This window comes from Hakea prostrata, chromosome 1 (assembly GCF_041222555.1).
Source record: "Hakea prostrata isolate BN-2017 chromosome 1, UWA_Hpros_2, whole genome shotgun sequence".
In the NCBI taxonomy this organism is placed as follows: domain Eukaryota; kingdom Viridiplantae; phylum Streptophyta; class Magnoliopsida; order Proteales; family Proteaceae; genus Hakea; species Hakea prostrata.
In genome coordinates, this window is record NC_142600.1 from 2634299 (window position 1) to 2650366 (window position 16068).

The 16068-nt window shown below is 37.4% G+C and overlaps 1 protein-coding gene across 3 annotated transcripts; it reads right to left on the reverse strand.

Annotated features, from left to right (window-relative positions):
- Positions 1-3: 3 nt before the first annotated feature.
- LOC149026634 (chloride channel protein CLC-c-like) lies at positions 4-15401 on the reverse strand. 3 transcript variants are annotated; one of them, XM_089154762.1, is made up of 8 exons: positions 15113-15401; positions 12068-12342; positions 10827-11027; positions 9009-9186; positions 4203-4465; positions 2474-2743; positions 1086-2214; positions 4-982 (listed from the first exon to the last, which is right to left on the reverse strand). In XM_089154762.1, exons 2-8 carry the CDS (start codon positions 12259-12261, stop codon positions 881-883), a joined length of 2337 nt encoding a protein of 778 aa, XP_089010888.1. In that variant the 5' UTR covers positions 12262-12342; positions 15113-15401; the 3' UTR covers positions 4-880. The 3 variants fall into 3 exon arrangements, with proteins under 3 accessions (XP_089010888.1, XP_089010906.1, XP_089010896.1); XM_089154780.1 differs by lacking the exon at positions 15113-15401 and adding an exon at positions 12677-13644; XM_089154770.1 differs by lacking the exon at positions 15113-15401 and having other exon boundaries at positions 12068-12645.
- Positions 15402-16068: the final 667 nt, after the last annotated feature.

Here is a 16068-nt window from a genome sequence, read left to right on the forward strand (position 1 = left end):
CCTTAGGGGGACTGCTAAAACAAATAAAATAAAAAAAACCTCATTTCCACTGAGAAGAACCAATCTACTAACCCTCCCTCCATTGGCTTATTATCCATTTTTTTTGGCTGAAAAGATCTGTTTACGGTTGAAATCCATAAATTGGGTTTTCAGATTCACCAGGACCTTAGGTTTAGCACTATAAAGGGCATCTTTAAACAATATTTCATTTTCCATACTCCTAAATTTATAAATATTAACAAAGCTCAAAAAGATAATAAGGGGGAAAAAATGACTTAGTATAATTGTTTTAATTAATAACTCAAAATGGGCAAAAGAAGAGACAATACAAAAAGAACTAGGGAGTATGGACCAGACAGATGAAAGATTCAGAGACATTAAAAACAATATCTGGGTACCAGCCATTGGTAATTCTGGGAAGCAAATGGATTTTGAAACTAACATAGCATAAACAATAAGTTGGTTATATCCCATCATAAATGCGTTTTTAGATAGTTCAATTCTTACATTTACAGTGTTATTATCAGAACTTGTCCAGTTATCTCAACAATTCAAAGACGTAATTAAATGAACTGTTTCGAATTTTATAGACTTATAAACAGACTAGACTTCCCACTGAGATTGAATTTGATACTAGAGCAAATGATAATTACCTTTGCAAAAGAATAAGTAGTAGGGGAGGGAGAGGCTATTTACAGACGGAGAAAAAATGAGCTTCATAAAGATAATGTTGATAACTTAACTCAGAGGCCAACTTCAATGAAATTGTTCTCAACTCTATAAACCAAGTATACCTCTCACAAAGAAAAGAATGATCACTAAGCAAACCAAAGATGAAAATTATTGAGTCAAACTGATATCAAAGCCATAAACCTCCACGCTACTTGCTACCACTTCTTGTGGGTTTGAAGTGAGGGAAGAGATCTAATACATGCTCTGGCATAAAGTCATGCCGCGTCAGGATTCCGACGATCGGTGGCCTCTGCAAGTTGAGGGATAAGCAAGTCAATTTGCTAGCAGTTCACGAATAGTAGCATATAAAACATATCAGGTGTGTGCGTGTGTGAGAGAGAGAGAGAGCTTACATCTGTAGTTTTTGGTACCACGCACATATGTCTAAGGCCAAGCTGCCTAAAGAGCAGCTTAGCTTTGGCCAGAGACATGGTCTCCACAACTGTATAAGGAGATGCATTAGTGATTGGATGCAGATCAACGTACATCTCCATATCCTCCGGTTGAAGGTCCAGGTCCTCAAGCTTTAACCCCTTACCTGATCCGGCCTTGGCAAAATCAAATGCATCAAATCTCCGTGGTATCTCAACCCCACTCAACACTCTCTCTTGGGAGAAAACTCTCCCCTTCAGTAGCACAAGCAAATGGGACTTCAGCACAAGGCCAACCAATTCTGGTGCATCACAGAAGGGTGGCTCGTCAATCACTGGGAAACCATTGTGTCCTGTCATTTTCAAAGCATGTATGATATTTCCCACCTTCTCGACACCAGAAAAAGTGATTAATGGACCTGACACAACATCCCCTGCGACTAAATGCCTCATATAAGGTTCTGCATGGGCTTCCAGGAAAGGGAAACCCTTCATTTGCACTATTTGATCATAAACACCCTTGTTGAAGCAATCTGCTACAGTTTTTGAGATTAGCAAAACTAGCATCATCAAGGGAAGCAATAAAAGATCGTTGGTGAGCTCCAGTAATATGACACAAAGAGACACTGTCATCCTCATGGTGCCACCAAGGAAGGAGGCAGCTCCAAGGAGGGCAAATAGACCAACATCGAGGTCAGAGACAGACCCAATAAGGGTTCCAACCAAGCGTCCATAGGTCGCTCCAGCGAGTATGACTGGGATAAAGAGTCCAGATGGGACAGCGATGCCATAAGTAATAATGCCCAGGCAATAAATAGCAGCAAAGAAAATGAGTAAGGTGGACACTTGAAATTCATTCTCAGTGCCAGAGCTAAATAGATTACGAATAGCATCATCATTCGTGTTGAGGAAGAGGGAGGCGAGGTCATTGTAATAGCCTGAGGGGCACTGGAAGTTCTTGAAGTTCCCAGATCGACCTATTGTGGGGCATGACTCTTGCAAATCAACAGGGCAGGGTCTGCACTTTGCCAACCATGGAAGTCCGAATGAACAGCATGAGGTCAGGAGGGAGACAACAACGACAAGGATCACTCTAAATAGAGCACCTTTCCTGCAATCACTCACCATCATTAGCACTAAGACCAAGCACAATAATCACAGAAGGTAAGGGGAAAATGAAGAAAATGGTCTAAGCGGCTCCCATGCCACATACTGGCAATAATGTTTTCTGTTTGATGTAAACAAACTTTCAGTAGTGCATCATAATGATGTTTTCAAACTGCCATCTCCAGAATCTGGAGATGGGACTCAGGCAACCCATATATGTGGTAGGATAACAATATGATCACAAGTAAGTTATGTGGACTTACTCATTGATGATGCTGTAAGTACGCAAAACCTTGTCTACAAGATAATTGTAGAGGCTTCCAAAGATCCCTCCAATAGTTCCAAGAATAATTACTGCTAATAGGTCCGGAGTGCTATATGTTGCCTTTGATGAACTGACGTCAAACATGATCAGTCCTCCTTGCCCAAAGAGGCCGCAATTTCCACTGCGGCAAAAATCTATAAAGCCTCTCAACACTACTGCCACTACAGCAGTAGTGAAAAATGTTCTCCAGAGAAGAGCACTCCTCCACCTGCAGAACATACAAGGAGAAAGGCAAGGAAATCAGTCTCAAAATCTTATTAACCTGATTGACATAAAAATTTAAACAAATTTTGGTGAATAACAATTTCAGCAGGCACTGAGACAAAAGCTGTAGCCTTAAGGACGCATCATTTACTGTGGTCATGCTAAAAATATATGCTACATTAAGACTGGTTTGGCAGAACAACTGGGTACAATGGAATGCCGAAACATTTAATAACCAGAGTAAGAAACAGCAAAGGGAGAAGGATATGATCTGCTTGGGCATTATATTTACCCCCCAAACTGGAACAGATCCTTCTCCCAGTGCATTTCCTGAATCCTGGTCATCAAATGTTTCTGTTGAACAGAAATGCTCTGCCTTCTACATGTAAAATAACAAAAATAATCCCCAAGCAGAAAAGATCCTTCTTGTCATGCTGTTTCCTCAATCTCGGTTGTCAAATGTTTCTGTTGAAGAGAAATCTTCTGCCTTCCATTGTAATGAAACTCAAAAAAAGTGGCTAGCTATTTCAAGATTCTTGCAGCAATAAGCAAAGACTGTACATGTGATCAGCTAAGAAGAATTAAATCCTGATAGCCAGTAGAATTGTCATCTTCCTTTCTCTTCCATTCAATTGGAAGATCAGTTAACATTGTCTCATCCCTCCTTTCAATTCCAATTTTTCAACTATTCCTTTTCTCTAACTGGCTTAATACGATGGATGCATGTTCTTCCCTCCATAAAGAATGGAAACAGCCATTTTCAATGGTAAACTGCCTATGTGTACTGTGGTTCAAGGGGACACAAATTCATAAGGTTCTGAGGATAGGAAAAATTACTTGGTTGGCTGTTCTTTCCCCTGATGTAGATCCATTCGCTGGACTCTAATGAACAGCTTAAACAAGGGTCAGTTGCTGGTCTTTATTCTCCTGCAGTATCGTAGTCAGTGAAGGGATCTATATCATCCCCCTTCTTTTCTTTTTTACCTTTTTCATTGCTAGGAACCAAATATAAAAAGAAGAAAACTATGTCTACAACAAAAGAATAGTAAAAAAGGACTTGATGTCAGTGCTAGATTTTTTATTTGAGACCAAATCTTTCCAAAGCAGTTGGAACTTGGAATTGGATTCTAATTGTTCGATATCTGCATGTTTGAGGATATATTGATTTTTCTAACATATAAAGAGATATATAAGTAAAATGAGGAATTGTACATCATCATTTTGTGGAAATGGAACACCTTGCCCTGAAAGACTGCTTCCTAATTTTTAAAGTGAATTCTCACTCCACGTGAGTGAAGAGCATCCAGACTCATTTCCTGGTGTAATTTAATATGATGGAATAGGATGAAATACACTGATACATAGACATGGCAGCAAAGAATTACAAGCATTCACACAAAAAGTGGGGAACCAAGGGAGGATGAGGGAAGTAAATGACAAAAAGATAAGAGTGAGGAGATTACCATGAAGCTGCTTCTTCAAGGGCAAACAGAACTCCACCAACTGGGGCACGGAAAGCAGCAGCAACTCCAGCAGCTGCTCCACAAGTGATCAAGTCCCTACGATCCCGGTCATTTTTAAAGTATCGGAGTGGTCTCCAAGTCAAGTGATACTTGTGAGACCCACCTTGCCCAAGTAAAGAGGCTATGCAGGCTCCTGTATGGACCATAGGTCCCTCCTTACCTAAAACAAATCCAGCAGAGACTCCAAAAATGGAACCAAAAATCTGCAGACAAACGATGGTCCAGTAAGTTGTACACGGGAGTTAAAACTGGGAATCTATCAAAACATAAGTTTAGTCATCAATTAATTGCATACATGCTTCATTGCAATATTATGGAATAATTATCATGATGCAAGCGAATTAAGACATCTATTTGCTTATTTTTCTGGTTATCCTTCAGGTGCTTTTTTTTTGGGGAACTCATTTTCCAGGTATTAGAGTACATATTACTATCATCTGGAATACAAACAATATCTTTTAGTTTATGGGTTTAAAAAACCATGTCTTTTAGTTTATGGGTTTAACTTGTTATCAACGTGCTGGTGACATCTGATGTTTGTAACCATGTGTCATTTCTACCACATGGCAATTCAATGGAGCTGATGTACGAGAAAACCCTCTAGTCCCTATAGATCTAAGTTTTATCCCAGTTGGAGTTGCCACAATCTATCTTACAGAATGAACCACTCAAAATTGAGTACCATGAGAGGTTCCATAGAACTATAAAGACATAAATGGCATAGTATGCTATTATATAGAAGGGGAAATAAGTAATGAGTATGAGCCTAAAATTCAATATGGGTTAGTCCAAACCATTCCTAGGTATCCAATGATCAAATTTGCCATGCCATTCTTCCAAATGAGAATAGGACCCACAGTGACAATATACTTTTCATGGGTGGTGACATTAAGATACTCCAAGTAATTTAAAATTTATATTTCAACAAAACGCATTGATTTGAGTCAATAGAAGAACGTAGCTTGAAAATACAAATAAACTCAATGCAGTCAAGTCAATATGACACTGTCCGTTTTTGCTGACCCCATTTAGTTTGAAGAAAGCTGAGTTGAGCTGATGTTGTCTTCTATTTGTACTAGCATACCTTTAATAATTGAACAAGTAGCAACTTCAAGGTAAAACATTAGCATATAGGTGCCGTTAAAACGAACACTAGGAAATCACGATTTGAAGCAGAAAAAAAGCGAATACACACAGATTTAATGTGGTTCACACACCAATGTGGTGTGCTACATCCACGGACGAAGACGAAGAGCTTTCCACTATGTAGAAGAAAGAAACAATGGAGATCTCACAACTAGTCCCCAAGAACAGCGTTATAAGAACTCTCACCCAAACCTTGAATTGAAAAATCCCCAAATCCCTCAAATTATCTCGTAGGTGAACATAAGGTACATATATAGACTCCAATCAAGTAATTGATCAATTGGGTCGGGTTGTACCATACCACGGGGACTACGCCCCCGCACCCCCTCCATACAGACAGAGATTAGTGATGGGGTGCGAGTCCATCTTCGAAGTTGGGTACAAGAATTCAGGTCACAACACAATAGGTACTCAAATGATTATGAATGGAAATGAAACAATTTTGTTCAAATGCTTCAGTGTCTAGTGAACTTAAATTGTATAAACTTCCACCAATTTTAATCAACTCCTAGAATTATGAACCCTTGAATTTTCAATCAATTCCCAAAGTCAACATCTGAAACTTACCAGGAAAATAGCATTGGTTAGGGACTGCCCCTAATTTCTTTTGCTCCATTTTCAGATCTGCATGCAATATTCTTGGCTGTCAGCCTCTTCCCCCCCCCCCCCCCCCGGGATTATAGGTTTCTACGTTGAAAGAAGCTTGCAATCCCATTTAGGGAGATCTGATTATTTAAGGTATTTTAAGTCATACTAAACATTGTTTGAAACTTTGAGGTCCATTAGAGAGGCAGGAATCAATGACTATATTTTAACTGACTTTTGAGCTTTCATTCAGTGATCATTCAGTGATGTGCTTCAGAGTTTGAAGCTTTTTCCTCTCCCCCTTTTGACTTTGTATATACACCAACCTGATCCTATTTAGACTGGCTATAATCATTCTCTTCAAAAACCTACAGGTTCCAAGCCATCAAATGCACCAATATACTGCAAACAGGAAAGCCTTGCAAACTAGCCTGAGAGCACCAAATCATCTCTATATTCTCATCTTTCCATACCGGGGCTCCCAGGTTATCAGACAGAGCACAGTTCATTGTCTCTACGTATCTACAATGGAGGAATGGCTTTCTTCAAATCAAGGATGAAGATCAAGGTTGGTTTCAACCAGCCAGAAACTAAGATTTAGCCAAGATGTGTCAAAACCCGGGAATTTTGGGTAAAGCTCGACATATGTAGGCCAGTCGTCACTTGTTGAAACCATCAAAACTATGGGAATTTCCGAAACTATATCAGAACTTGCCAAAACTGCTGAAACTGGGTTGGTTAAAATTGGTCATAAGACTCATAACTTGGCTCCTATTGACCGAAATTATCTGAAATTTCTGAAATATTGGTCAAAGCTACTGAAGTTTCCAAGATATTATAGAAACTTTTCAAAACCTGGGACTTTTAAAACTAACCCAAGTTTCGTCAGGTTCCAAGATTTTGGCCCATCTCAGTAGAGACTTGAACCATGCTTTGAATGTGAACTGTACACTTGCACTATACAAGTCATCTATTTGATTCCTTGAGAACTTCAACCTTATCTTCCAAGTGATCAAAAAGTTGCCACCTTACCACACCAACTACCAGATCCTAAAGAGAAAAAAGAAAGAGGGGTTGATTGGGTAAGAAATAAGAAAGTGATTACCACCACCAGGGAAATATGACCTAGCCATTCATCCGAAGAGTCCTGAAGCAGACTTGCCAACAACTTTCTGTTTCCTTCAATCCATTCATAGGAGTACTGAACTAAAGCCTCCTCCTTTCAGGCAAACATATTCCCTGAAACTGCATACAAGTGACACATCACAAAAACATCAAGTCTGCATCTATTAGCTATTCCACATATCCACCATCTGTCACAAAGACAAAAGACCCTTCACTGGGTATGCTCTTCCAGTCTTCCTCTTTAATGCTTCACTGCTGTAAATTACCCTTCCTCCTGCATCCAAAACCTACACAACTGTTTTCTGATAAATAGATGGTAATGGCTCTATTGGGCCTTTAACAGAGATCTCCCTTTTCCCACTAAAAGAATTCACGTATAGCTTCTCAAGTCTGTAAGGTAATATTCATTATAAAAGTTCGATGAAGAACCGTATCTCTTCAAAAGCCAGACACCAAAGGAAAAGATTTATTATTTTTGTTTTCAAAAAATGAATAATTTTTTTATTTTATTTGTCATCTAGAGAAAAACCACTTGAAATAACTTTAAGATTGACATGTTTATGGAGCACGATGTTGGCAATTGAAAAAAGAACAAGTGTATAAAATGGGTTTAAATCTAAGGATCTTGAGATGTAAAAGGCCACTGATACAGAACTAGAGAAAAAATTCATTTCCTGGAAATTAGAGAAAGCATCACTGGACACAGAGAGAGTATGACAAAATGGAACAACCCAACCAATGAAAAGGATTGATCCCTTTTCGGTTGAAGAAAACTGAAGGACAATGGCATGATCAAGAAAGACGTCAGTGGAGTGGTTGGAAGAAATAAAGGATTTAGGATCTAAAAGAATATGGGGCATGAAAACCGTTAGACATTGTTTCATGCAAAAGTTTGAACCACTAGGAGGCGATGTAAAAGCAGTTCCACGCACATGCTGGCCACTATCACATGGTCCTTATGCATGACCAAGATCACATGGTACCGACATAGAAGAAATGTTGGGGGAAAACAAAAGCTTTCAATGCACTTCTCAAGGGTAGAACACATGACCTCCCTGCTATGATACAATGTTAGAAACCATTCCACTTAACAGCTTGAACTATTAGGTGAGAGCAGCTAAAATTATACATCAACAGAAACACGCAGGGTAGGACAGTCTAATAGGGCTTGTCTGTCACTTCAACCAATCTGACTGGCAAAAGTCAAAGCTTTGTATATTTGTAAGGTGATCTTTTAAAGCAGATATTTTTACCCCTGTCATTTTCAAATCTCAAGGGCAACTACTCATTCAACTGTGCATAATGCTTTGCAGTCCCTATGACAAGAATTCCATCCAAAAATTTTGTCTGTGTCTGAAAAATGCAAATCAGAGCAAGATATGATCCATTTTGACAAACATACCATTTCTTTTTCTGAAATTTGACTACAATATATAATTTTTTTTTCTTGGGGAAGACTATTCAAAAGTACATAATGAATAGCAGAAACCAGAAAGCTACAAATTTTCACACTAAAATTAGGAGAAAGCCTGAAACCTAATGCAAAAACTTTAGGTTCTATGACTATCCCAATATATTCTACAGAGTTGAACAGTAGAGATTCAAGGAATCTCGCACCCCCCCAAAAAAAAAAAAAAAAGAAAAAAAAAAAAAAGAAAAAGGCACAACGATTCTTGAATGACATGTGGTTAAAACTAAGCATCAACAATTTAATCCAAATAAACAATATGAATATAAAGAAGCATAAATCAATGAAAAGCATTTAAAAGAAAGAAAGGGTTAAAAAAAGGGAAATACAAAGAGACTTCCAACATCAAAATATTTCTTCTGCACTTTCATTTGTTAAAAGGATATCAGCATAGCACAAGAGACCTGTATATTGGAACTCACCTTTACAAAGAGAGTAACTGGAGCTAAAATGGAATACGCATCAACACCATTGAGATAGGCTTTCACTTCAGGTATGCCAGACCCAGCTGCTGCAGGAGCTATGTATGCACAGAGAGCTGCAGCAACAGCTGCTAAAACCACATTGGAACCAGCAAATGCTAAAAATGCCTTGAAATACCTGCACTAGAACCAAAATTGTAGCCACAATTAAAAGAATCAGACGTAGTGAAATTGCATTTCTGCAATATCAACATATGCCGATATGCATTGTTAAAATGATTTTTGATCTGATAACATAACTGTTCAGAGTGTGTCAATATTTATATTGACAAAAACAGTGTATCTTTGATTACTTTGGGGAAAAGAAGGGGGAGGGGTGTGATATCATGCATCTAATGATCTAAAACCTATTTGAGATTGCAGTTCCATGAACTCATTACGGTCATGTATTTTTCTGAAGAAGTTTAGGGCGAGAAGTGCTTAGGCAAATCAGATAGCTTGAAGTCTTGAAATCAGGTGCTCGACTGACTCAACTGATATGGCATGATCCCAAAACGGTGAGTGTTTTTAAAGTGGAGAGAGATAGCTGACATAACTTATCCGTGCCCTCTATCAATACCTTCAGGGTTTCCCTGTGAATCCTTTAGTTAGTTAATACCTAATACCATTAGTTTCTAAACCAGTATAAACAAAATCTAAATTGTTCACCATCCTAATGTCATTGCTTACACAGTTGACGAAATTCATAAACTAAAAATCTGATATAATTAGTGAAGATATAGTCTTCAAAATAGAAAGAGAGATCACAATTTTTGCAATCCCTAAGCTGTTCTGATTCCTCCTTCACTTCTTTTAATATATATCATCTTTTTAAAAAATTTCATTCATGTTGTACTAACTATTAGAATACAAAGTATATACTGAAAGCAATCTAAGCATTCACTTCCTGCTCCTGCACTAGCTGTTAACAATAACATCAATGGATTATTTTTGGAAGTCCAAATGACACAATGATGGAGAGCTTGAAAAACATAACTTTATATACTGAATGATCGGAAACTTTGGATCAAGCAGAAGGCTCTTTAAGTTAAGGTTTAACTGTAAAGGAACAATTCTGAACAATTCTGACTACTCAATACTTCTCTGTTAAAGTTCAAAACCAGGATTTTTTTTTTTGGGTAAGATTCAAAACCAAGATATGGATACAAATCTTTTATACCATTTCATCTGACTCATGTATTAGTATCAACTCCCCTTTCACAAATCCAATGGTTTCTAAACACCAAGTGGGCAACCTCATTAATTCACAACACTTTTAACATAGGCATATCAAAGAGCTACTTTGTTGCCTTTTTGTACCCAACTTCAACAAAATTACTATATTTCCATTTCATAACAGAAAAAAGAATACAAACTCACCCAAAATTGTTTGATATGTTTTCTCTTTTCCAATTGGAGGATGTAGATCACATAGTTGGGCTAATAAACAGGATCTCACAGAATGTGCAACAGTAGATTTCCCTTACTCTCATATTTATGTAACTGAATGTGTTCAATCAGATCATCACAACCTACCACTCATTCTCTCTGTCTGAAAAAATTATGAGAACTCCAAACCTACGTTTTTATGATTCTAGCACACGATATAGATTGAATGGCCAAGCACCATCACATCACTGCAGTCTTCTTTTTTTTACCCAACATGCACAAAAAAAAATATCAAAATACAGCTGCCTTAAAGTGCAATTTATGTAGAAGTAACAACAAAACGTATTCAATGAAACACTGTTGTAGCATTTTGAGAGGCGTTAGGCTTACTTTTTATCAAGCAAGAGATTGCTAGTGAGTAGCAACTTGAAACCTGCTATGTTCTCGACTGCAAGGTTGTTAAAGAAGCCAACAAGCCCTGTAGCTAACCCTATAAGAAGTGCAAGAGTCCACTTGAGGAAAATGTACTGAAATATCTGAGCCTTTCTCCTTGATCTCCAGTCCTGCTTGAATAGATCATTTTCAATAATCCTGAAAATAGAAAGCAAAGGAAAAGTAAGAAAATTGTTACTATATCTACTTCACATTGCTTTGAACTTAGAAGAATACATGAAGCATTGGGAAATAGCAAAAAGAATGAATCAGACATTGTGACATTGCAAAATTTGATAACCCATCTCAACCATAAGCCCCCTATATATGGGGATCTTTCACTTGATTTACAAGCCCTTGTTCTTCAAACGCATCAAACAATTCTCTCATCATCAGTCAAACGGTCAAACATCTGGCTTATCCAATTGAACTGAAATTAATGCATGAGTGGATGAAGTGTTGTCCATTAAGTTTCAAAATGGACCAACATTGTTAAGTCGCAGATGAATACATCTAGGAGGGATATCAGCTAGGGTGTAGCCACTTTGAGTGCTATTCAATCTAATAGGAGACACATACTTTCGAAGGCTCTATTATGTCAAGCCAGCTTGTCATGGTCAAAGTGGAAACTTTCTTCAGGGGTAAGAAAGCGAAGTTCTCTATGTATATATTTGTGAATGTAAATCAAATACCCATGTTGGATTGCAATTTTTTTTTTCAATGTTTTGCTATGCGGCAGGCATTGTTCCCGTGAGTCTGTGTATTACAGATTCGCAGATTTGCTGATTAATAATTCGGAGTGCCCTGGAATTCCACATGCTTATAATGATTTACATGGGTGAATTTGGTGGAATTCCTTTTTCCCCTCTCAATTATGCCACAACATTCAGACTTTCTGTTTCCTGGTGGCTGTGTTCAGATAAAATATTCCAAATTATGAACTTCAGGATCGAGGCAAGTTCACTGGGGCAGCCCCAAACAACAGAAAGCCCATTAATTGTGTCCGTGACTCTACATGAAGTATGAGTAAACATTGTCACAGTGCTTCTGCCCATAGCTTGTGCCTATAGCTTGACTCTAAAGGAGTTCAAGGCACCAATCATCAATTAGAAGGTAGACGATATCACAGCTAATATGCAAATATGAATATGGCCAGTTAATAAAGCTTACTCGTTATTCATCCAAAAAAAAAAACTTACTCGTAATCAAGGCTCTCAATTGGGCAGACATTAGCACCAACGATGGCAATCTGAGAGGTAGTATTCATCCTCCTCCTAAGGAGTGGCTGCCTGATCATAGCATCCTTCTCCGAAATGTCCGAGCGACTCTCCCCGTCCCTCACATCAATAAGTAGTCCTTCGCTTTCAATGTCATTCAGATCTCCTCGTTCCATCTCGGCCCCAGCAATTTTTACGAAGTTCTGCAATTTCTTTCTCAGCTACAGCAACCCTCTCTCCTACTTCATCTGTTCTGCCTGCAGAAAACAAAAATACAGACAAAGAAGATCTTTTGAGGATTCCTGTTGACAACACTTTTCAATCGCTTCCAATTGGAGCAGGCTGACGTCTCAAATTCAACATTCCTAATCGTTAGAATGGAATCATCAGCTTACTGCTGTCGAGCTAATCATATGCCAGAATGGATTCTAATCCCATTAAATAATGCAATACTCCCACACCCCTCCCCGACAACTCCAACCTAAAACACGATCACCTAAAAACAAAAGTGAACGATAAAAATAGCACAGTTCACTCCAGAACTTTACTGGAACCTATTAAACCTTGGATTTGCATTTTCAGGTAGTGTACCTGGTAATTCGAAATTGCCACCGTTTTTAAGTTTCATTCAACAGAACGAGGAATTCGAAACAGATCCGAGAATCCACGGAGTGAAAATTGGTTGGCACTGTTACTATGTTATAACCACAACGTGGCACAAATGAAATCAGCTGTTATATCAATCATAAAACTATAAAAATAAATAATAATTGAATAAATAACAAAACTGGAAACTAAATATGGGCTGTCAGTATTAAACTTTTAAACTGGAAATCATAATTATCTTAAGCAGATTAGTCCCCCTTTGTATTTTATATCTCATCCTTATTTCCCTTTACGTAGATTTGAGCTTCCCTTGTCTACAACATAAAAGAAATTTTAAAATTTAAAGATCAAACTACTAAACAGATCACACCTTCCTTAATTATCCCTAAATCAGGGTAAAATTTAAAAGTCGAGATTTAAAGATCAAACTAGTAAACAGACCACACCTTCCTTAATTATCCCTAAATCAGGGTAAACTTTTAAATTTAAAAGTTGAGATAAACATTAAAAAAAAAAATTGAAAAGCCTGATTACCCTTGTCTCATGAATTCGGATCCTTGTAGAAAATCTTGAATTTTGAAAATCCTAATTACCCTCAGGAATTTGATCCCTAAAATGTAAGAAAATTTGAAAACCTCACTGCCCTTGCAAGAAAATACTGAAAGTTAAAAATTTATTACAAACCAATCCTAAATTTCAAGATAAGTTTAAGTTTTGGAAATTAATAACATTTTTTTTTGGTGACCATCTTTGAGTATCAGACCAATCCAAACCCAACTGGCCAATCCTGATACTGTTTCGAGCAAAGCTTTGTCAAAAGGGTCAGATCTCGATCTTGACCGATATACTGATCCTACCCTACAAAAACTGATCCAATACAACCATATTGACCAATCCAATACAAAATTACACACCATGCCTCAGAGACAGGATGGATATGGTATGCTAAATCATTTCATACGACTTTTGAGAGAGAGATAGGATATCTCATTCCACGTTATAGGGAGAGATGCCAGTGAATGCACGTCACTCGGCTCGTGTATATTGGCCTCTCCGGTATCCATATCTTTATAGCCAAACTCGTGCCAAGATTCTCGGTTTGTGGAGCAATTAAAAACCAAAAATTACAAATCCCAAATAGTTAAAAAAGAGGATTCGAACTTTTGCACACGATCTGGTCCTCTACCTAACACCAAAACATGACTTCTACAGTTCTACTAGTCCTTCTTAAACTTTGGTTCAACTTCAGTACTATACATTAATTGTACAACATTTTCTACCAAAAAAAAAAAAAAAAAAATTGTACAACATTTAAGTCTAACTTTCTCTTGAATCCCAGGTCGTGCATGGGATCAAGATCAAGACTGTTTTTTGGAAATCAGCAAAATTGCTGAGAAACTCATTTAGTCTGGTTGGATCTAGTCCGGTCCAGAGTCCGGTCCAGAGAGAATTTATAATGATGAACATGGCTGCTGAGTTCGGATCCTTTAGTCACGTTATTATGAATCGGTTTAATCTAAAAATAATTTGTTTTTCTTCATAAAAGTCTAAAAAATCTAAATACGTGAATTGGAAAATTTTTCTAATGGTCGTAGTATTTAAAATAAGGCGGCTAATGTTATTTGCCATGTGTTCATTTGTTTGTGAGATATATGATACCAGTGACCAATCCAGCTTTTAAAAGAATTATTAATCAATATTTTTCAAAAAAAATAATAATAATAATAATTTAGCTAAGAGCAAAATACTTCCAGAAAAAGGCAGGCAGAAGGACACGCGGCAAGTTAAAGGACGAAAGGTAACCTCAGTGGAAAAACAGCTAGGATTCTTGAAGACGATTCTAGCGATGAAGAGAACGGATGAGAATCTCGTTTTTCTTTCAAGAGAAAGGAGCTAGACGCACAGTCAGAAAAGAGATTAAGGAGAAAGAGTCATATATTTAAGTGAAAATCTTCTTCTGATTGTTTATAATTCTGCAATAGTCTCTCAAAAGAACAACGATAGATTTAGAAAACTTAAAAGGAACTACAATTGCATCTGTGGAGAATGAGTTTCATGTAGAAACCAAAAAAATTCACAATCCTGAAGATGATGCCTATCAGTATTCTAGGAACTTAGACGTAGAAGAGATTAATCAAATGCGACTACAATAGAATTCACCGACGACTTAATAAGCAGAGACAAGTTATCTCCATGCGCAGGCACCGAAAATCCGAAGCAGAAACTGAAATATCGATTCATATGACGGAGAGAAAGTAAACGATTAACCACAATTATTTTCTCTGATTCAATCGGAGAAGATTTTATTCTTAACAGATTTCAAATTTTGATTCTTAATTGGAAAAAACAACGAAACCAATAGAGTAAAATAAGATCCAACTAGTCGAATAGACTATACGAGAGACAGAGATTGTTATTTACCTTTGATGCCGATCTGTAATCTTTCCAAATCTCCACTTGTAGGAACCTTTACTCGGCGACTTCTGACGAACACAACACCAACACCTCCATCGTCTGAGCGACAAATTTGTTAGATGTAGAAGAAAAATCCACCGAAGTGTATTCTAATCTTCAACTTCTCATGATCATTTTTCATAATCTTCCAACTCAATCAAGACTGGTTTCTCCGACTATCTTGCAGAGTCGACGAAAGAGGAAACAAGGTAACAAATATATTAAGGACAGAAAACAAGAACCTAAAACATTCGACTTTTTCTCGTGGAGTTATTGAGTTATTTATTAAGCCATTTGTGCCATTTATTATTTAGCTATCCGAAAAAGACAAGCCTAAATCCTAAATTCGAAAAAGCAAAATCGAGTTTCCGAAAAAAATAATTAAAAAAAAAAAAGTTTCGGCGATTCGCCGTGGGAAGATCAGAATGTAAGTATGTAACAACTAACAAGACGGCGACTCGCAAACATGGGCCCAAACTCCAAAGGCCCAAGTCGTGGTTCGGCATCCAATATCGGATCAGTTGTACCGGTTTGTTTTGATATCGGATCGTCACCTAAAGCCGTATTTTGAATATTAATCCTGTATATTTGCTAAAAATCTGTAAATTCCCCCTCCAATTTATACGAGAGGATTCTCCGAGTAAGGTCTTTGTATCATGGGAGAGTCACAATGTGTGAGGAAACATCACTAGATTTAGAATGGAATCATATTACGCGATGACATTGATATCAAAATCACCTCTGAAGAATGTGATTTAACCCATCCCAACATCACCAATTCAACTCGATAATTATTATTCAAATGGATCATGTAAGATCATCACTGAAATTGATTATTTGGATTATTTGGTAGATGGAAAAATATCACGTGTATCACATTTTTTTAAAAGATTTACCAAACAAAACTAGTAAAGTCATTTTAG